This window comes from Esox lucius, chromosome 8, assembly GCF_011004845.1.
Source record: "Esox lucius isolate fEsoLuc1 chromosome 8, fEsoLuc1.pri, whole genome shotgun sequence".
Lineage (NCBI taxonomy): Eukaryota > Metazoa > Chordata > Actinopteri > Esociformes > Esocidae > Esox > Esox lucius.
The window spans coordinates 9,674,498-9,695,485 of NC_047576.1; the positions used below are offsets into that span (position 1 = coordinate 9,674,498).

The window sequence follows — 20,988 nt, forward strand, 5'->3', positions numbered from 1 at the left end:
CCCATTAAATGTAATCTGCTGAGTGGTTTAAGGAGGGGCTACCACTGTAGTGATTGCAGGCTGTATTTAAAGAAGGGGGGTAATTTGTGTGTGTGTGTGTGGTTAGGTCTTACTGAACGAATGGGGACCAAATGTCCCAATGAGTATAGTAAAACCAGAAAAAAATTGTGGGTTTAGGTTTAGGGTCAAACTTACAATTGATTTTATATGCATGCATGTTTGCACTTAAGTTACTAGCAGGTAGATTACTGTGTCTGTCTTTTTCCCAGTGAAAAGGTTGTAAAATGGCCAATCACAGACACTGACTCAGCTCTCAGCTTACTCCTGTAACACTCTTACACCCGCTGGACTCAGTCAAACATCAACTCACTGAACCTAAACACCTTCATGGCAACACTGCATGGCGACACTGCATGACAAAACAAAAAGAACTGGACATGGGAAAAGGCCTGTAAAATGTTGCAGAGAGCCCAGACAACTGAAAAAAAGGCAACTCACTTGGCTGTGTGTGTGTGTGTGTTAGGGTTGGGCGACATTACAGTCTAATCAGAAATGATGTTTGACAGAATTAGTCTGTGGTGACATGGTGGACATGACAGGCAGGTTGCGGCATCGAGGGGGCAGACAGGCAGCTCACTACACAGACAGGCATTGTGTCGAGCCTACCAACAGACCCACTTACCACAGCGCCCTACTTTAAAAATGCAAAGTATTAGACCCAGTACTACTTAATGTGTGATATGTAAAGTCCTGTTTCAATCATGTGGCAGAGTAGAGTGTCACCTTGCACACAGGACACTTGATCTGGTGTGTGGTTTCCTTTCCATCCCACCGCCAAGCCAGCGCGGTAAACGATAGTTACTGAACTAACTAGGAATGTTAAATGTGATTGGCGCTATTGAGGGAGACTGTAGAAGTAATTATTTATTGGCCAGTGGTTCACACCATTTGATCTTGACTGGTGCAGCACTTTAAAAGCAGTCTGGATGGGCAGAACACACAATGAGTGAAAGTGGCCAATAGTAAATATATTCATGTACCCTAATGTTTTACAGGTACATAGTGATGATAGGCCAAAATATGACATCGCCCAACCCTTGTGTGTATCACGCACGGTCTTACCTCAACCAAGAAAGACACGGCTGCATTGACTAGAATGATGAACAACAGAGTGACCCTCCATTCAGATGGAACACAAACAATCTAGACAAGATAAAAGGAAAAGCAGAATCACAGCAACGTCACAACTCCAAACACACACTAAGAGATGTACGAAACAGTACGGCAATAGCGTGCTAATGCACAAAGTCATCCTTGTAGGCCTACAGCCAACCAGACCCTGAGCCATGCCTGATGCTGACTCACCTCGAATGAGCTGTCGATAGCAGGGACTGGGTAGAACATGATGTAAAACAGAAACACGTACAGGCAGATACAAGACAACCCAAAAGGCCCTGCAGAGAAACACAAAGATGGACAAACAGGGTCAGTGAGACATACTGCCCCAACCACGCAGCTCCAACCAACATCAAACCTTAACCAGACCTTGGATTTCAAATGACACTTCTCTATGGTGTCCGTTTTGAAGGAGGCTAGGTGGAAAGACGGGCGTGAGCAGTGATCCTTACAGTTTTTGTAGCTGGGCTGTCTGAAGGGTTTTCCCTTGGAAAAAACGATGGCCACGATGAGGTACTGGAAACAGGACACATAGAACAGGGAGGTGTTCTCATAGTTCTGGATGTTGTGGTCATCAGACTCCTCAGAAGAGTTGAGCTCAAGGGAGAAGTTGGCGTGGTGGGGGAAACTGCAGGCACTGGGAGAGGAGATAGAGGGGGGCAAGGGCGTGCACGCACACACACACACACACACACGGGACAGACAAACACACACACACGGGACAGACACACACACACAGGACAGACACACACACACAGGACAGACACACACACACACAGGACAGACACACACACACACACACACACACGGGACAGACACACACACACACACACACACACGGGACAGACACACACACACACGGGACAGACACACACACACACACACACGGGACAGACACACACACACACACGGGACAGACACACACACACACACACACACACACACACACACACGGGACAGACACACACGGGACAGACACACACACGGGACAGACACACACACGCACACACACACACACACACACACACACACACACACACACGGGACACACACACACACACACACGGGACAGACACACACACACACACACGGGACAGACACACACACACACACACACACACACACGGGACAGACACACACACACACACACACACACGGGACAGACACACACACACACACACACACACACACGGGACAGACACACACACACGGGACAGACACACACACACACACACACACACACACACGGGACAGACACACACACACACGGGACACACACACACACACACACGGGACAGACACACACACACACACACGGGACAGACACACACACACACACGGGACAGACACACACACACACACACGGGACAGACACACACACACACACGGGACAGACACACACACACACACACACACGGGACAGACACACACACGGGACAGACACACACACACACACACACACGGGACAGACACACACACACGGGACAGACACACACACACACGGGACAGACACACACACACACGGGACAGACACACACACACGGGACAGACACACACACACACACACGGGAAAGACACACACACACACACACACACGGGAAAGACACACACACACACACACGGGAAAGACACACACACACACACACACACACACGGGACAGACACACACACACACACGGGACAGACACACACACACACACGGGACAGACACACACACACACACGGGACAGACACACACACACACACGGGACAGACACACACACACACGGGACAGACACACACACACGGGACAGACACACACACACACACGGGACAGACACACACACACGGGACAGACACACACACACACACACACACACGGGACAGACACACACACACACACACGGGACAGACACACACACACACACACACACGGGACAGACACACACACACACACGGGACAGACACACACACACACACACACACGGGACAGACACACACGGGACAGACACACACACGGGACAGACACACACACGGGACAGACACACGGGACAGACACACACACACACGGGACAGACACACACACACACACACGGGACAGACACACACACACACACACGGGACAGACACACACACACACACACACACGGGACAGACACACACACACACACACACACGGGACAGACACACACACGGGACAGACACACACACACACACACACACACACGGGACAGACACACACACACGGGACAGACACACACACACGGGACAGACACACACACACACGGGACAGACACACACACACACGGGACAGACACACACACACACACACGGGAAAGACACACACACACACACACGGGAAAGACACACACACACACACACACGGGAAAGACACACACACACACACACACACGGGCAAGACACACACACACACACACACACACACACGGGACAGACACACACACACACACACACACGGGACAGACACACACACACACACGGGACAGACACACACACACACACGGGACAGACACACACACACACGGGACAGACACACACACACACGGGACAGACACACACACACACGGGACAGACACACACACACACACGGGACAGACACACACACACACGGGACAGACACACACACACGGGACAGACACACACACACGGGACAGACACACACACACGGGACAGACACACACACACGGGACAGACACACACACACACACACACACACACACACACATACACACGGGACAGACACATGCCTGACTTAACAATAATGACATTCAGTAAGACGGTGCCTGTATTCTGTATTGCTTAAACTCTGTTACAGCCATGTTCTCTGTGTTAGGACAGTTGTCCTATTGGTTTATACCGCTGATTCACTGGTGAATCGACTCACTCGTACTCGGGTGTCCAAATCTGGTACCAGGCCTGGTGTCGCACCCAGAGGAAAGTGATGGTCTGAAAGCTCAGACAGATGATGATCTGAGACAGCACTGAGAACAGCAGTGGGCCGGAGATGAGACCTGAGGGGGGGCGTCTCGGAACCAACTCCTTCCAGGCTGGGTTCAGAGACACTGGACAGAAAAGAGGCGAGTGTTGAGGAGGAAAAAGAGAGGCCGATTAACGACATATGGAGACAGGATGGGCCGGGAGTGAAACATTAAAGTGAACTGAAAAAGGAGCTTTTGAGGTGTCTTTTGACTTGACCCAACCGGTGTGGTCTGTACTTACTGGTGAAGGCTATGACGAGGATGATAGCCATGTCGATGAAGAGGAATTGCAAGTCCCCCAGGTTACTAAGGATCTGAAAAGGTCACGGAGAGATCAGGTCAGAGGTCAGTCAGTGAGCCCTCGTGCGGAGGCCACGGCGAGAGAAATGAACTCACCGAGTAGAGCAGGGTGACACTGATGTACTGGATGATGCTGTACAGGGCCATGAACTTGAACACACAGAAGGAGGTGATGAGAGCTGCTCGTCCCTCTCTGTGAAAAAAACAAACAAAAAAACAAACAGTTGACATCGTTTTTGTGTGGTTGTTTGTCTATGCAAACGTGCAACTCACCAAGGGCAAGTGCTTTTATAACATTCATAGAATGTTTAGCAGATGTCAGTATTCTGGCACTCAAGACCCAGGACGGCCTCACCTGATGAGGCTGGGCACACAGGAGATGTTGGGGGTCTTGGAGGTGAAGGGTGAGGCTACAGAGGCCTCCAACTCCGAGAGGGAGATCCCACCGTGAGCCCTCTTCAAAGCCTAGGGAGACACAGGGGGGCCACCACGTTCAAAGGAGATACCCAGGCACGTTTGAGCAATGACCTACAGCACGTTCACACGCGCAGAGAGAGGGCCGCACTTACGCCACAGTCGTTGGCTCCGTCTCCACACATGCCCACGAAATAGCTGGGAAAAACAAAAGGCGAGAGACGCAATTAGAATTCAGTCAAATATTTGACATTTTGCATACAATGTATGTCGCGAAGCCCTTTAAAGCGTCTTTACTCACTCCACACTCTGCAGGGCCTCAACCAGCTGGGTCTTCTGGTCAGGGGCCATCCTAGCGAACACTGTGCCACGCAACACCAACTACACAGCAGAGTAAACAGCAGTGAGCCAGACGTCACCTGTAATCCCAACAGGGCCGGCGTTACGGCGACACCCTGCCCCCGGTTACCTTGGGCAGGAGGTCCTGAAAGTGCTCCGTGATGACAGCAAAGGAGTTGCCGCTCATGGCGAAGTGGTACTGGTCCTGGGGTTTGGGAGCGTGAGCTTGACACACGTCCTCCAGGCTGATTTCTACTTCCTGTTGAGACAGGATGGGGCAGGGGTCGAGAGGGTTCAGCTGATGTCTTGCAAAATGATTGAATGGTACAACAGCGCTCACGCGGACTATGAACCGTTCAGGCAAAAGAATGATAACTTCTGTCTTGCCTGACAGCGTCTACAGAAACAATGTGACACAATGACTGGCTGCCTGTGGGACCTCTGGACATGCCAAAGCCTGGAACTCAAGACACACCCATTCATTCATCCATTCCTGCTGGCTGTGCTCACTGGGCTATTTAGGAATCCTTAGGTCACCCTCCATGTAGCCCAGAATAGAGGGGGATAGAGGGCAATAATGCATTTTGACTCCTTCTGGACCACAGACATGATGTGATGTCTGCAACCCCCCATCAATAAACTGCTCTGGGTATCTGTTAGCCTAGTAATTAAACTAGACAATATTCCTTTATCGGCTGGCATGCAGCTATTAGGTAATACAAGCCAACAGCAGTCTCGTCTGGAATCCAGCCCAAGTTGGCACTTGCCAAGGAAACATGACGAAGTGTATAGAAGGTACACTATGCCAGTTTTTTTAAACAAGAGAAGCAGGAGGTAAATTTATTGGAAAAGCAAATGTTGTCGTGTAATAGCACTTTTCAGGGATTGGGGGGGGGGGGGGGGGGTGGGGGCAAACAAAAACTGTTCGGGGTGTATTTCTTTGTGTTTGTGTGTGCCTGCGTGTGTGCATTTTTGTCTCTGTAATGAGCCAATCCTGCCACCAGGGGTCCCTCTCTCACCTCGAGGAGTTGGGCTTTGCCGGCATGTTTGCTTGGGTTGTCAGCGTAGTGCCAGGTGATCTTAGCCGCCTGGCCGTCTCGGGGGGGCAGAGCGTCGGCAATGATGACCCGGTCCTGAGGGGGGATCATGCCACAGTCCCTGGCCACCGAGATGGCGGTCAGCATGTTGTCGCCTGAAGGTGAGACCAGACACAATATGCTGCGGTTAAGGTACAGACCCACATAATAATCATTTACGGCGGAGGGGAGAAAGACTTGGGTGGACTTTGGAGCTTCTGCCCGATAAGCTGCAAAGCCCTAGAACCTTCTAAGTCAGGATTCCAGGAACACCTCCATAAAGCATGGGAGTACCAGAACCAGACACTTTGCTTCTGTGTGTGAGGCATGACCCCACTATACGGTAAATGGACACCAGTTTTCACATTAGCCTCTGGTCATTGATAGAGCACAGTTCTTGCAATGTCAGGAATGTGGGCATGACGTAACCTATTCCTCTTTGACGTAACCTATGAACCGAATTAGTTTAACAGATTGGTGTCGACTTCAAGCGGGGGCGATTTACTGATCTGTATTAATGTCTGCAGGTGAAACGTATGTGTTCCAGCTTCCTCACCGGTGACCATGACCGTGCGTATGTGCGCCCTGCAGAGTTCCTGCAATACGCCAGGAGTCTCTGGCTTCAGCTTGTTCTGCATCATGATCAGCCCCAAGAACTCCATGTTGGCCTCGATGTGGTCCCGGTTGACACCCTGGACCTTGTGCCAGGTGAGCTTGGACTCGAGGCGGCGGTGGGCCAGGGCGATGACCCGGAAGCCCTGTTTGGTGTAGTCCTCCAGAACCTCTGCAAAGTCCTCGGGAACTACAGAGACAGACAGAACGGTGGGTTCAGAAAACACACAGGCTACTGGGGACACACGTAACTACCTGAAAACAATTCCAAGGACTGCATGAGACCACGGGGCATCAACGTGCTTGATGTCGTCACTTCATTGGATTAGGAATGCTAAGAATTCAGCGGGAGAGCGATTTATTAGGACTTCTTCAGGGTAGCTGTCCCCAAAATGCACAAATTCAGAGCAAATAGTTAAGACCCACCTGTGTCTTTCTTGCAGAGGCTGGCCACAACCTCTGGCGCCCCCTTGAGGTAAGCGTCCATGCGCTTCTCCCCCAGTAGACGGGTCACAACACACATCCTCTGTAGTGCCGAGGAGAAGGGGAACTGACGCACTATGCCAATCTCATAGGCCGACTGCATGGGGACATCACACACACACACACAGACAGACACACACAGAGACAGACACACACAGAGACAGACACACACAGAGACATGACCTTCTGAATCTCTCACTTCCAATTCATGGAAAGGAAATATTAAAAGCGTGACAGATTGCTCTACTCACCGGCAACTGATACAGCTCCTACAGTGTGAAAGTGAAAACAACAGGGTGAATGGAAAATCAAACGAGGCATTTCAAAAAAACAAAAAAAACGTGTGAGCGGCGAAAGGAAGGTAGGACGTGAACGTTGAAAATGTGATATAACCTAGGTACCACTCAGAGCGATGACATACGTGAAGATGAGGGACATTAGCATTTAGCCAGACCTAAAGGCCAGAGACGGCATTACCATGGCCTGGTGACCTGTTCGTACCATGTCCTGCTCAGGTGACATGAGAGCCTCGGGGGGCATCAGCTGCTTGGGGGGGCGCACCACAGTGGGCATGATGCGGTTGTGAAGGGAGGTCTCCTCCTCTGTGGCCTCCTCAAGGATCTGACAAAAGGAGAAGACGTAAACTGCGAAACTGAAGTGGCCACGAAGACTGGAGACTTCAAATAACAAGCGTCTCAAAATACAAACATGCAGCAGCGATAGGCAAAACACGCCAGGGGAAAGCAAATGGGACCCAGGTCAGAAGATGGGACCCTGTCAACACAACTGCAGTGAGTCCACATTTGTTTACAGAGAAACACCCTGGTCGGTAGGAGGCTCGGTGAGGGACAGAGGGCAGAGGTCATAGGGTCAAGTTCAGGCCACTCACCCAGCCGGTGGCCTCAAACATCTTCAGGTCCAGAGGGTCTCCGGACAGCTGGCCGTCGATCTTGGTGAGAGAGTGGCAGGTGGCCATGCAGGCTACAAACTGGGACTTGACCAGACTCTCCTTGTAGGCATTCTCCTCAGGCAGATGGAAGGTGGCGTTCTCCACTCTCTGGACACCCCATAAATCTAACCCGTCCTCTGTGAGTGTCCCCGTCTGAGGAAGGAGCCAGAGAGATGTAGTGTGTAGGACAGAACGACCTTGAAGTGAATCTACAGGAGTAACCGCTGAACTGCAGTCTCCCAGGGTACCCCCTTTAACACTGCAGTCTCCCAGGGTACCCCCTTTAACACTGCAGTCTCCCAGGGTACCCCCTTTAACACTGCAGTCTCTTAGGGTACCCCCTTTAACACTGCAGTCTCCCAGGGTACCCCCTTTAACACTGCAGTCTCCCAGGGTACCCCCTTTAACACTGCAGTCTCCCAGGGTACCCCCTTTAACAGTCTGTGTGTAAGCAAGGGAGAAAGAGGGGGAGAGAGGGGGGGAGAGGACTGAGCGGGGGGGAGAGGTGTGCCTACCTTGTCGAAGCAGACCAGGTTGAGCTGACCACAGATATTGATCCTCTGCGGGCTGATGCAGAAGATGCCGATGAGTTTGAGGCGGCGGTGGGCGTAGACAATGCCTGCCGTCATGGCAGCGGGCAGCGCGGGGGGCACGGTTATAGTAATGATGTCCAGGGACTCAATGATGATGGTCTTGGCTGGCACCTGGGCACAGACCAGGGGGCGAGGAAACAGGTCAACGGTGGTTAGGGTTGGGGCCAGACGTGGAGCTGAATAGTCATCGTTAGACATACTCGCAGGAGGCCAAAGCAAGTCTCTAGATTAATTATATATATTCCATTTCTTCCACCCACGCCGCAGCTTAAATGATTCACGCTGCTATACCCAAAAAACGATCTCACATCTGCAGACTTCTCCCATTTGATTAATGAACATGAAGTACCTCATTGATGATGCTGAACACAATGGAGTAGACGAAGCCCACGGCGGCCACAGCCACCAGGCACAGCAGGAACAGGTAGGCGTCGCGGTACAGCTTGAAGTCGGTGGGCTTGGGGTACAGGATGGAGCGCACCAGCTGACCTTTAGCCGTCCTGAAACCTGGACGCGGGGAGGGGAGGGGGGGTGATGAGCAGGAACGCGTTTGAATGGCGTCATCCGTTGCGGCGCGCGGCGGATGAGGTCACTGACCTGTTCGGACCACCACGGCCTTGACGAGCTCCCCAGAGTAGAAGCGGGTCTGGATGATGTGGGTGCCGCAGAAGAGGGTGTGCCTCTTGTGCTCCTCCAAGGTGTACGTCACGCTGCCGTTGCTGTCCCCCTCGTCTGGGTTGGGGAGGTTGGTCTTGGTGACCGGGACACTCTCACCTGTGGGGGAGGGGGGGGGGGGTCTGAGGGTGAGCCAGGGAGCTTTGATCTTTGATGCCGGTACGGTTGTCACAGAGTGGGGCCTTTGCGGAAACGCCCCCTGCACTGTCAGGTTTTACACGGTGTGTTCAAAAAACACATGACTGTTTGTGTGTAATTCTGTGGTGAAGATCAGGTCAAATGTTGTGAGGTCATTCCAAAGGGTTCACATACTTGTACTAGTCCCCGTATACAGTCTGTACAGAGTATACATCCACATGACTCGTCACCTGTTAGCATGCTCTCATTGACGATACAGGTGCCACTGATTAGCACCGCGTCGCACGGCATGATGGTCCCGTTGCTAGGAATGACCACGACGTCGCCGGGCACGAGGTCAGTGGACAGGGCTTCCTCAATTTCTGTTAGGAGCCAACACAGATGGGGAGTGGGAGGGGGAGAGCCGACGGGGGAGGGAGGAACAGCAGGGGGAGTAGAACAGAGAGGTATTCTGGTCGTTAGGGTGATTGTCCTGTACATTACTCTCACTACTCACAACCAGCCTGACCAAGAGGGTGAAAACAGCGGGGGGGGGCATGGGGGAAACGACACACACACACACACACACACACACACACACACACACACACACACGGACGGACACTAGCCTAGGTGCATCAAATGTTAGTAAGGCATATTCAACAAACCGCTGTTGGCTCTGCAGATGGAAACACGGACAATACTGTGTGCTGCCACCATGTCACGGACCATGATGTATTGCTGTAAAGGAGGGAAAAAGAACCACACATCAGAACCAAACAGGCAACCAAAAAAAGCCTCTAGTTCAAAATCTTTAAAAAGGTCAGAAATTCTTGCTAAATGAGCTGATGCCCAGATTTGAGCTGGTGGGGGTACCATTTTGATGGTGTACAGCGAGGCCGCTATGGACACGAGCGACATAATAACAATGGCTATGGCGTAGAAGTGGTACTCGTCCACTGTCCATAGGATCACACTGAAGAGCTGGAAGATGTAGAAAGGGTTGAGGACCTGCGGGGGGGGCATGGGAGAACAGCCAGTTCAAAGTTCAAAAGTATTTAAACGCATCCCCAACAACGATCTGCTGTAAGAGGCATCCACTGACAGACCACCACAGTAATGCCTGATGGGGTTACTTTATCCCAGAGCTAAAGGCTCATTAGTATGAAAAGGGGGGTATGAATTCACTGCAAATATCTCAGAGAGCCCAGGAGACAGATCGTAAAGAGAGACAGACAGAGATCGGGAAGCGTGAGGTCAGAGACAGCAAGAGAGACGTCAGAGAGACAAAAAGACAACAAGGAGCTGAGAGGAACTGCAGAGGTGGAAAATGCTGTTTGTTCAGCCATTGTCAGCCCTGTTCACTGGGTTCACTCATCAGACTAAAGAAAACCTGCCTGCAACAACTCAAAATCTAAATCTGCTCAGTCGAAAGAAGCTTCAAGTCTAGTTGGCTTCCATTCAACAGAAAGTTCCTATGAATGCCAGGCACAAGAGCTCTTTCATAAAAAAATTCCATCATCATGAACTGAATTAGTTATTCATTTCTGTGTGCTTTTGTGTGGAAATTATGAACATAGGCTTTTGATATTGATTATTACTCAGAAAGGAAAATAAATCTATGATAAGTATTTTGAAAATTCTTTAAGAGATGGACAGGAAAAAGTAATTTTATTTACACGTCTTCAGCCACAAGGCTCAGTCGGTACAGCATGGCATTTTATACACCTGGGTTGTTGGTTACATTGCAAGAAGCATCCGTGTGAAAATGCATGAAAACTTGTGCTCACTAAAACATAAGCTTCTGTGGGTCAGAGTGTCTGGTAAATTACGCAAATAGAAATGTCTACCTCTTTGAATAGCAGCTTTAGAATTGAAGGCACTTTCACTTCCATTTCATTTACTCCAAAAAACAGTCTCCTGTGGGAAAGTGAGAGAAAAAAGATTCAACATTTAAAAGGTAAAAAAACAAACCTATTCCATTTGTACCCTGGGTCATGAATTAAGAAGTGGTGTGATATATGGCCAATATACCATGGCTAAAGGCGAGTAGGAAGTACAGCACTGTTCTACACCTGTTGCATCCTGGGCACATGGCGAATATACACTGAAACTTGAAACATGGGCAACTGCAGGCCAGCTTGGACAGACTGACTCACACAAGGGCTATTGTGAGGTGTTGTCAGGGCCTTGTTAGGTGACCAGGCTGTGGACGCCATGTCGTCTAAGGTGACAAGGCAAGCAGCTGTGGCGTAACGGTGTCTGGTTTTAATTGTAACGTACAGCACTGGGGAATAGAGTGGTGAAGGGGAGTGGTGAAACCTGTCAAATGGCCAGTGAATCTACCATGGGAAGGGCAAAGCCCAGTTATTCAATAAACAAGGGTAATTGGAGCTGTGGTCTTTAGTCCAGTCGAGGTTAGAATGTAATCACCTGTACTGTTGCTGGTTGCTGGTGAGCCCCGCACTGTGCTCTGAATGGACGGAGGAGCAGGTCACATCCAGGTCCTCAAGGCCCCTGTGGGGTGTGTGTGTGTGTGTGTGTGTGTGTGTAGGTGCGAAAGAAGGAAAACAAGACCTTTATAACAACACATTTAAGTTGAAGAAACAGTAAAAAATATTACGTGTTCGAAGTCTGGAAAGTTAAAAAATGCAGGATATGATGATGCTCTGTTAAATTGCTTACGTTAATACTTCAAAGTTCTGGAGCTTGTCGTTCCAGAAGTACTTTTTGCTGTGTAGCGTAAAATAGCGGATCTGAAGGGTGAAAGTAAATTCAGAAATAAGTCTGAATTTTTTATTTAAAAAACATTTAAGATGGAAAAAAAAATTTCCACTATTGGCTTATACAACACAGTTGTATTCATACACATACAGGATCCAAGAGACAGTTTCCATAACGCCTCCCATTACCTGAGTGGGCTGGTACTCCGCGTACTTCCTGATGAACTGCTGGGCAGGGCTGTCCAAGTGGTGGGGAGAGTGTCTATTGGCCATTAGAGGGGAAGTCTGGGTCTCAAGGCTGTCAAAGGGGTTTCTCCCAGGTGCCAGCATCACACGCACCTTGGCCAGGAACCAGCGTTTAAACTCATCCTGAGACACGCACAGTGACAAATATTAGCATACTTTAAACAGTGAAGCTAAAATATTACATTTTAATGTGAACAGCCTATGATTCAGAGACCTTTCACACTATAGTCAATTTCCTAAAATATATGTTTAATCATCTATGTTTAAACCCTGAACAGTTTTATTCTTCTAATAACATTAGCAACCAGATCAGGTTTCTGGCATGAGGCCAATACAACACGGCTATGGGCCGTTTTAGCCCACTCCACGCTGCGTTGTACCATACTTATTATTTTCAAGAATGAAAACATAGGCACTCGTCACTGTGTCATTCTGGACAAGAGCATCTGCTAAATTATGTAAACCTAACTTAGCAATTGGATCATTACTTAATGCTTTAGTGTCACATCGTATAGACAGCGTAATATTTGCATTCTGATGCACGCCATTTTGACACGATCTGTAACACTGCATCTCAAAACAGAACACTGCCTCATCAAGTCTACTCCCAGAGGATCGGGACATGCAGTGGGCCATTCAAGATGAATGGGGATTTCTGTAACGATCAACAGCACAGTCTCCCGCATATTGCTCTCTGTCTCATTTATTTGATCACGTGCCACAACTTTTGTAAACAACCTAAATAAACTGAGCGAGTGGATTGAGGGCAGCTCGTTCGGGCTCTGTACACGCCAATGTAAACTGTGACATCCGTGCCAATCGTCGGTCGGTTAAGACAAAACGACGCCTTAAGTACACAGCTCTCCCGTTTCCTAGCAACAGGTAAACTCTCAAGCGAGGCGCTCGAGGAGGGTCGACTTACGGTGGACCGGAGCAGAACCACCTGAGCCTCTCGGACAGTGGTTCGGGTGCAGGTGGCCTTCACACACCACTCCGGCATCCAGTAGAGCAGCAGCAGGAGAAAACCCCCGGTGCAGAGAACCCCCAGGCCCACCAGAGCCACACGCCACCGACAAACCCGGTACCCCTGGAGCTCCTAGAGACGCCCAGAGAGAGGGTGGTGGGGGTGTGGAGGGGGGGAGTTAGAGTCCCATTCAATTCTAATACACTGTTAGAGTTGGCATATGAGCGGTTTATACTCAGGGCGAGACCGCATGCAGAAAAGAGAGAGGGGACATAAAAAAAATAAAAAATAAAGGTACACACCATCTCATCCTCTTCCTCCTTGTTCACGATCTTCAGGTCTTTCTCCATTCCGCAAGAGTCGCCAAGCCGAGATGGTACCGTGTCACTAGAACAGGAGAACGAGACCGCTACATGAGAATGTGAGGCGGTCCCAGTGGGACGGAATGATGGGTATATCCCAGAGTACGTGTCCCAACCCAGGGCAAACCAGGACTGGCCAAACTGAACCATCAAGCGAGACCAACAGGATTGACCGCACCATCACCGCGCTTGACTGAAACCAGAGCCCCATAGGCACAGCTGGACAACCGAATGAATGATGAACTAGAATAGACTGGACATGGCTGGAATACTCATAGGAGCAAACATGCTGTTCAACTATTGTAGGCTATGTAGGCCTGCTGTTTAATAGTGGGTTTGCCTACAGTCTCAGACAGCCGGCTGACCTCAGAACAACGTTAAATGGAGACGCAGTGGTGTGACTCAGTGTGCAACCGTTTCCTTTCCCAATAGCTGGCTAGCACTGGAAGACATCTGAGAGGGAGAGAACAGAGACTTTGGGGTGGATTAAGTGACTCATATGATGACTCAGGACTGTGTGCGCGCGCAAGCAGAAATGATCTTGAAGCCTGTGACTGCTTAATGAAGGGAACCTGACTAAGGCCATGTTTAAAATAAAACGCTGGACAGACTTATCTTGGTTTGCATACGATAGACATGAGCGATAGACGTGAGCACTGCAAATAAACTTGATACAGTTCAGAGAGAATTGTCTTCACACCTGCAAAACTCCGGGGGGGAATGGGGCGGCATCATAAAAGTCACCGGAAAATGGCACACTTTCGTAGTAACACGTTGACCAACACAGTCATTTATGTTCCAGATTCTTCTGGAATGGTGGAACCAGCAATCTGAAAACGACAGTCAACCAGAGAACACAATCTCTTCCAAGAGCAAGCAGTGTGTTCAGAAGGCTTGGAGCGGTGTGCGTCGGATGACACGTCGCCTAGATCTTTAACACTGAAACTCACTACAGTGGATGTTTCTGGGATAAGGCCATAATCGCGAATTGGACATCACAAAATTGGGAGTGGGGGGAAAAGTGGTGATTTCAAACTAAAAACAATATACGAAATAAAGAGAGAAAAAACTGTCCCAAAAACTCTCAGTGTAACAGAATGTATTAAAAAACAGAGGAAAACACGTACACATTTAAACATATTCACACCCAACAAAGAAAAGGCTGGCACAGTTCTTGCCTGGCTGCTATCAGAAACGTAGCGGAGATACCTGATGAGTTAATGTACATTCAGGTCCAAAGTTGATAAAGATTAGAAAAAAAATACAGTTACATATACCACCTGGAGTTTGCACTTGGACCTGAACTGGTCTTTCCTTTTCACTGGTCCTGTAACCATCGTTATTGAATAGTTTTTTCTTAACGTCATATTAAATGATTCCTCGCTCTCAAAAGAAGTTTAAATGAGTCGAGATAAATTTTAATCCATGGATACATTTTCAAAAAGCCATTACTAACTTCAGCCAACGCCATCTTTACATTGACACAATACACGCGCACAGTTGTCTTGTCAAGCAGTTCTGCTTCCAAAGAAGTTTGCGTTTGTAAATGCACTTGAGGTAAATGCATTCTCCGGCCAACAACCACGATTGAGCTTGCAGTCGCCTGGCCTACAATAGTCGTAAGAGTGTATCCAGACCAGGCAGCTCTGTACGATATCCACCGTCAACTCCAGGGGCAGAGTCAAGTCTTCTGGTTAGGTAGATACATTTTGTCTGCCGAGACAACTCAGGGTCAATAGCAATTAGTGTTTGGCCTTCTGCCTCTTCTGATGTAGAAGGCACACTTTGTTACAGGCCCAAGCCTACAAATACCCAGTGTACATTCTAGCCCAAGGTTTCGGGCATCAAGAGGGTTTTTTCCTGGGAGAAAAGTAACTCTCGTTTCAAATTGTTCCCAAGAGAACTATATTACAAATAAAAGTCATGAAGTGTTCTGTAAACATTTGGAAAACACCACTGAACATGGTATGTCAGGTATTAGTCAAGCCCTACCACCTTTAGACTAAGCTGAAACCCAACTGTCCCCAACCCTACAAGTCAGCTTCCCCAAATGAAAGTGCCCAACCATTTGAAACCAGTTTTCAACTGAACAGCACAATTTCAAACATTTGTTCAAACATTTTGTAAACACTACCTCTTCAATGAGCATTAAATAATATATAGTGTCTTGGCGTAAAATGGTCCAGCAGTTTTTTCATAACAAATTTGTAAATTGTTAACTTTGGCATACATTTACATGGGTGTGTGGCGATGTTAGGAAAATACTGTCATATGGTGTTCAAACATTAAAATATTTGGGTGGGATGATATGCTGAGCTCACGATTGGTTCAGGATCCATCATCATATTGTACCCACATCAGAAACAATGAACAGAGGAAGAAAAATGACAACTGAGTAAGACTGAATAATAGTTTATTATAACATAATGTGAAAGTATTTCACATTAAGCTTAGTGTTATTACTTTAACAGAATAATACAAATAATTTGTAAAAAAATACAGTACATAGCATGCCAAAATATATTCTTAAAACAAAGTGTAGCTTAGTTTAAATATAAGTGAGGCCAAGCAGCCATAACTCAGCTTGTAGCTTGTCAGGCTTTGGCCCTGTGGCTGATGAGTCATTTTCTATTTTCTGAGCAGAGATTTAACACGTGACTATAGTCATTTGTTGTTCTATTGAAATCAAACTTCAGCTCCTCAAAAACAAAATGCATAGGTTGCTGGAAGACCAACAAAAGAATAAGTTGTAGCCACAAGCCAAATCTAACATAGTTAAACAGATCATCTACATTAACAGATCTGGTCCAAACACGACCATCAACAATAAAGGTAAGCTATAGCTTAACTGCCTGCTAATTAGAAAACTTTTCTCCCTTCCAGCTCATTAGCCAAATAGCATTCTATCTTGTGATGTTCAGGGGTGGTTAGAACTCTGTTCTCTTATTTCCAGTTTGTTTTGGGCTACGAGCAATTTAGGAAAGGCACGCAATAGCCTCCAACCCAAGACAAACCAAATAGGATCAGATACTGTTTGTTGACGTGGACATTCCAAGATTTTGCCGATAACGCAGGGTTAATCTGAAATAAAACCTTTTTAAATCAAGATTATGCAACAGTAGATTTTCCAGTTAACACAATCATTTTAAATAACTAATCATATGAAGTGAACTAAATTAAAAATCTAAAAAACTATATGGTGGCTGACCAGAAAACATGATTGAATATTCCTCCAAGATCTCACACACACTTGGATCATGGATTTGAATTCCCTCAAATCTGTGATTTAAATATATAAGTCATGAGGGAAAAAGTACTCACATTGAGCTTTAGCTTCAGTGAGTTGTAATAGATGTATAGTGTAAAAATGTAAACTTTAGTTCATTATTTTCTCAAATTACATTGCTTCACATCACGTCACGTTTGTCAATAATAATAATAATAATAATAATAATAATAATAATAATAATAATAATAATATGTTTTTCTATCACAATCCGAGACTATTTTTATACTGAGCAAAATGAATAAAACAACGCGGGACACTTCCCACCACAGTTACTGCTACAGCCATTCGTCTAGTTATTATTTGTATAATTATAACTTTTTTAAAGAAAGACTTCTTTCACATTCTAGCCATATGAATAACATGAATTAGTGCGGTTATGAAGAAATAATGTGGTGTAACGTGAGTTTGACAATCCGCTGAACGGAGGATGGCATCATCAGCCTAGAAAACAACAAAGCACATAATTCCAGTGTATGCTCACTGAGCTGTACGACTAAGAAAGGAGAATGGACAAACAGTGTCCACCTAAGTCACTGGTTAGATTTGACTGAATCTCATTTGGAGCCAGGGATTAGAACCAACCTGAAAAACTATTACTGGCTCAGCACTGGCTCTGGATAAAATGAGTAAAATGTAATAACAAAAAGTACAAAATCTGCCACAGAATTGCATTACAAACACAGCAGGTGCCGCCCACACGCACGTGGGACTATACAGTTGTGCTCATAAGTTTGCATACCCTGGCAGAAATTGTGAAATTCTGGCATTGATTTTGAAAATATGATTGATCATGCAAAACAAGAAACCAGGCAAGCCTAGTTCAGCCGGCCTGCAATAGAAAGTGTGGCCCTCTCGATATTCGAACCTGGGTCGCCCACGTGAAAGGCTGTGTCATTAACCACTACAGCACGGAGCTGTACATTTGCTGGGTGTCAGTAAAGCCTCATGTCTATCCTGAGCAAATCCTCTTTTGCCACTGGCTGTTTTAACTATTAATTGGCCATTCGTGAATGACATTGATGCAGTTAAACTGACTAACATTTCTTAATAAGTTTACCTCCACCACAAATAGCGTCTATGTATGGCATTTGCTACAGGCTGTTTTATCAGCGTATTAGCCAGTAATAAGCTTTACCGGTATCTACTAACTTACTGGAATAGTCATAAGAATTGAGCAATTATAGCGAGTCTGCCAAAGCAAGAAATGTACACAATAAGTATCAATAAAGGTGACGATAACTAACTTTTTCATCAAGTGAAAAGACGAGAGAATCATGGAATCTACCAGAAATAATTAATAAATGTCATTGCTCTCAATAGATTCTAACTTAGGTCTTCCATATGAAAGGCACTGTGTTTAACCACTATGCCACGGCATTACACATTTCAACAGTCGCTAGACTCCATTGAGGATTGTCTTAAACTGACTAACACTTCTTATCAAGTTTACCTCCACCATAGCATCTATGAACTGTATTGCTTTTGCCACTGGCCGTTTTAACAGCTTATTAGCCAGTAATAGGATTACTATTATCTACTAACTTCCTAGGAATAATCATAAGAAATGAGCAATTGCTAGCGAGACTGAAGATTAACTTTTCTATGTCAGAAACAGTCGTAATATAACCATATACAGTTTCATTTAAGGCTTACTATAACGTAACTACTGTATGTTGTAGCCAGCAAATGAGTTTGTCTATCCTGACTCAAAACGCATTAATGGATGCGTACTTCGAAAATCCACCAGAAACCATTGCAATATAACCATAAACTGTTTTATTTTCAGGTTTACTATAATGCAGATAATGACAGTGAAGATTGTCTATACGAAATACACTCACCTAAAGGATTATTAGGAACACCTGTTCAATTTCTCATTAATGCAAATATCTAATCAACCCAATCACATGACAATTGCTTCAATGCATTTAGGGGTGTGGTCCTGGTCAAGACAATCTCCTGAACTCCAAACTGAATGTCAGAATGGGGGAAAAAAGGTGATTTAAGCAATTTTGAGCGTGGATTGGTTGTTGGTGCCAGACGGGCCGGTCTGAGTATTTCACAATCTGCTCAGTTACTGGCATTTTCACGCACAACCATTTCTAGGGTTTACAAAGAATGGTGTGAAAAGGGAAAAACATCCAGTATGCGGCAGTCCTGTGGGCAAAAATGCCTTGTTGATGCAAGAGGTCAGAGGAGAATGGGCCGACTGATTCAAGCTGATAGAAGAGCAACTTTGACTGAAATAACTACTCGTTACAACCGAGGTATGCAGCAAAGCATTTGTGAAGCCACAACATGCACAACCTTGAGGCGGATGGGCTACAACAGCAGAAGACCCCACCGGTTACCACTCATCTCCACTACAAATAGGAAAAAGAGGCTACAATTTGCTCGAGCTCACCAAAATTGGACAGTTGAAGACTGGAAGAATGTTGCCTGGTCTGATGAGTCTCGATTTCTGTTGAGACATTCAGATGGTAGAGTCAGAATTTGGCGTTAACAGAATGAGAACATGGATCCATCATGCCTTGTTACCACTGTGCAGGCTGGTGGTGGTGGTGTAATGGTGTGGGGCACACTTTAGGCCCCTTAGTGCCAATTGGGCATCGTTTAAATGCCACGGCCTACCTGAGCATTGTTTCTGACCATGTCCATCCCTTTATGACCACCATGTACCCATCCTCTGATGGCTACTTCCAGCAGGATAACGCACCATGTCACAAAGCTCGAATCATTTCAAATTGGTTTCTTGAACATGACAATGAGTTCACTGTACTGAAATGGCCCCCACAGTCACCAGATCTCAACCCAATAGAGCATCTTTGGGATGTGGTGGAACGGGAGCTTCGTGCACAAATCTCCATCAACTGCAAGATGCTATCCTATCAATATGGGCCAACATTTCTAAAGAATGCTTTCAGCAACTTGTTGAATCAAAGCCACGTTCTGAAGGCAGTTATTAAGGCAGTTCTGAAGGCGAAAGGGGGTCAAACACAGTATTAGTATGGTGTTCCTAATAATCCTTTAGGTGAGTGTAATTCATAATGCGTGCTTCACTTCGGCTGCGAGGAGATACGAACTCGGGACCTATAGTACACAAGTCCGCTTCTCTAACTACAACGCTATTTAACAAGGGGTAGTCAATCAGTCAGTCACTCAATCACTCAGTAAGAGACATTCGCTCTTCTTGGCCCGCTCCGCTTACGCGTTCCAGTAAAAAATATTTTATTTAAGGATAGTGACAATATGAAGCAATTTATTATCACATTTGTTTGGCTCCTTTTTAAGTCATAATGATAACAGAAATCACCAAAATAGCCCTGATCAAAAGTTTACATACCCTTGAATGTTTGGCCTTGTTACAGACATCCAAGGTGACACAAAAAGGAGAAAATGGCAATGAAAGGTGAATTTCCCACACCTGTGAATTTTTAAATTGCAATAACTGTAATGTCTGCGTATAAATAATCAATAGTCAGTTTATTAGCTCTCACGTGGATGCACTGAGCAGGCTAGATACTGAGCCATGGGGAGCAGAAAAGAACTGTCAAAAGACCTGTGTAACAAGGAACTTTATAAAGATGGAAAAGGATATATAAAGATACCCAAAGCCTTGAAAATGACAGTCAGTACTGTTCAGTCACTTCTGGGAGCTCTTGACACCAAGCCAAGGTCAGGCAGACCAAAAA

At 46.8% G+C, this 20,988-nt stretch overlaps 1 protein-coding gene across 3 annotated transcripts in view; it reads right to left on the reverse strand.

Annotated features, from left to right (window-relative positions):
- Positions 1-20,988, reverse strand: part of atp13a3 (ATPase 13A3) — a 36,358-nt gene that overhangs the window by 1,692 nt on the left and 13,678 nt on the right. For 2 of the 3 annotated variants that reach the window (XM_029121625.2, XM_029121626.2), the window contains exons 3-30: positions 13,948-14,032; positions 13,604-13,777; positions 12,625-12,804; positions 12,398-12,468; positions 12,146-12,229; positions 11,563-11,632; positions 10,589-10,723; positions 10,381-10,453; positions 9,964-10,095; positions 9,518-9,694; positions 9,270-9,427; positions 8,843-9,031; positions 8,268-8,480; positions 7,856-7,999; positions 7,630-7,647; positions 7,322-7,475; positions 6,840-7,085; positions 6,227-6,399; positions 5,338-5,466; positions 5,170-5,249; positions 5,024-5,066; positions 4,810-4,919; positions 4,551-4,647; positions 4,396-4,468; positions 4,061-4,238; positions 1,629-1,813; positions 1,366-1,454; positions 1,123-1,203 (exon numbers count right to left, since the gene is read on the reverse strand). In XM_029121625.2, coding sequence (XP_028977458.2) covers positions 1,123-1,203; positions 1,366-1,454; positions 1,629-1,813; positions 4,061-4,238; positions 4,396-4,468; positions 4,551-4,647; positions 4,810-4,919; positions 5,024-5,066; positions 5,170-5,249; positions 5,338-5,466; positions 6,227-6,399; positions 6,840-7,085; positions 7,322-7,475; positions 7,630-7,647; positions 7,856-7,999; positions 8,268-8,480; positions 8,843-9,031; positions 9,270-9,427; positions 9,518-9,694; positions 9,964-10,095; positions 10,381-10,453; positions 10,589-10,723; positions 11,563-11,632; positions 12,146-12,229; positions 12,398-12,468; positions 12,625-12,804; positions 13,604-13,777; positions 13,948-13,995 — 3,504 coding nt within the window. In that variant the 5' untranslated portion in view covers positions 13,996-14,032. The remainder of the gene's footprint in view (positions 1-1,122; positions 1,204-1,365; positions 1,455-1,628; positions 1,814-4,060; positions 4,239-4,395; positions 4,469-4,550; positions 4,648-4,809; positions 4,920-5,023; positions 5,067-5,169; positions 5,250-5,337; positions 5,467-6,226; positions 6,400-6,839; positions 7,086-7,321; positions 7,476-7,629; positions 7,648-7,855; positions 8,000-8,267; positions 8,481-8,842; positions 9,032-9,269; positions 9,428-9,517; positions 9,695-9,963; positions 10,096-10,380; positions 10,454-10,588; positions 10,724-11,562; positions 11,633-12,145; positions 12,230-12,397; positions 12,469-12,624; positions 12,805-13,603; positions 13,778-13,947; positions 14,033-20,988) is intronic. The other variant, XM_029121627.2, reaches the window with a different exon arrangement.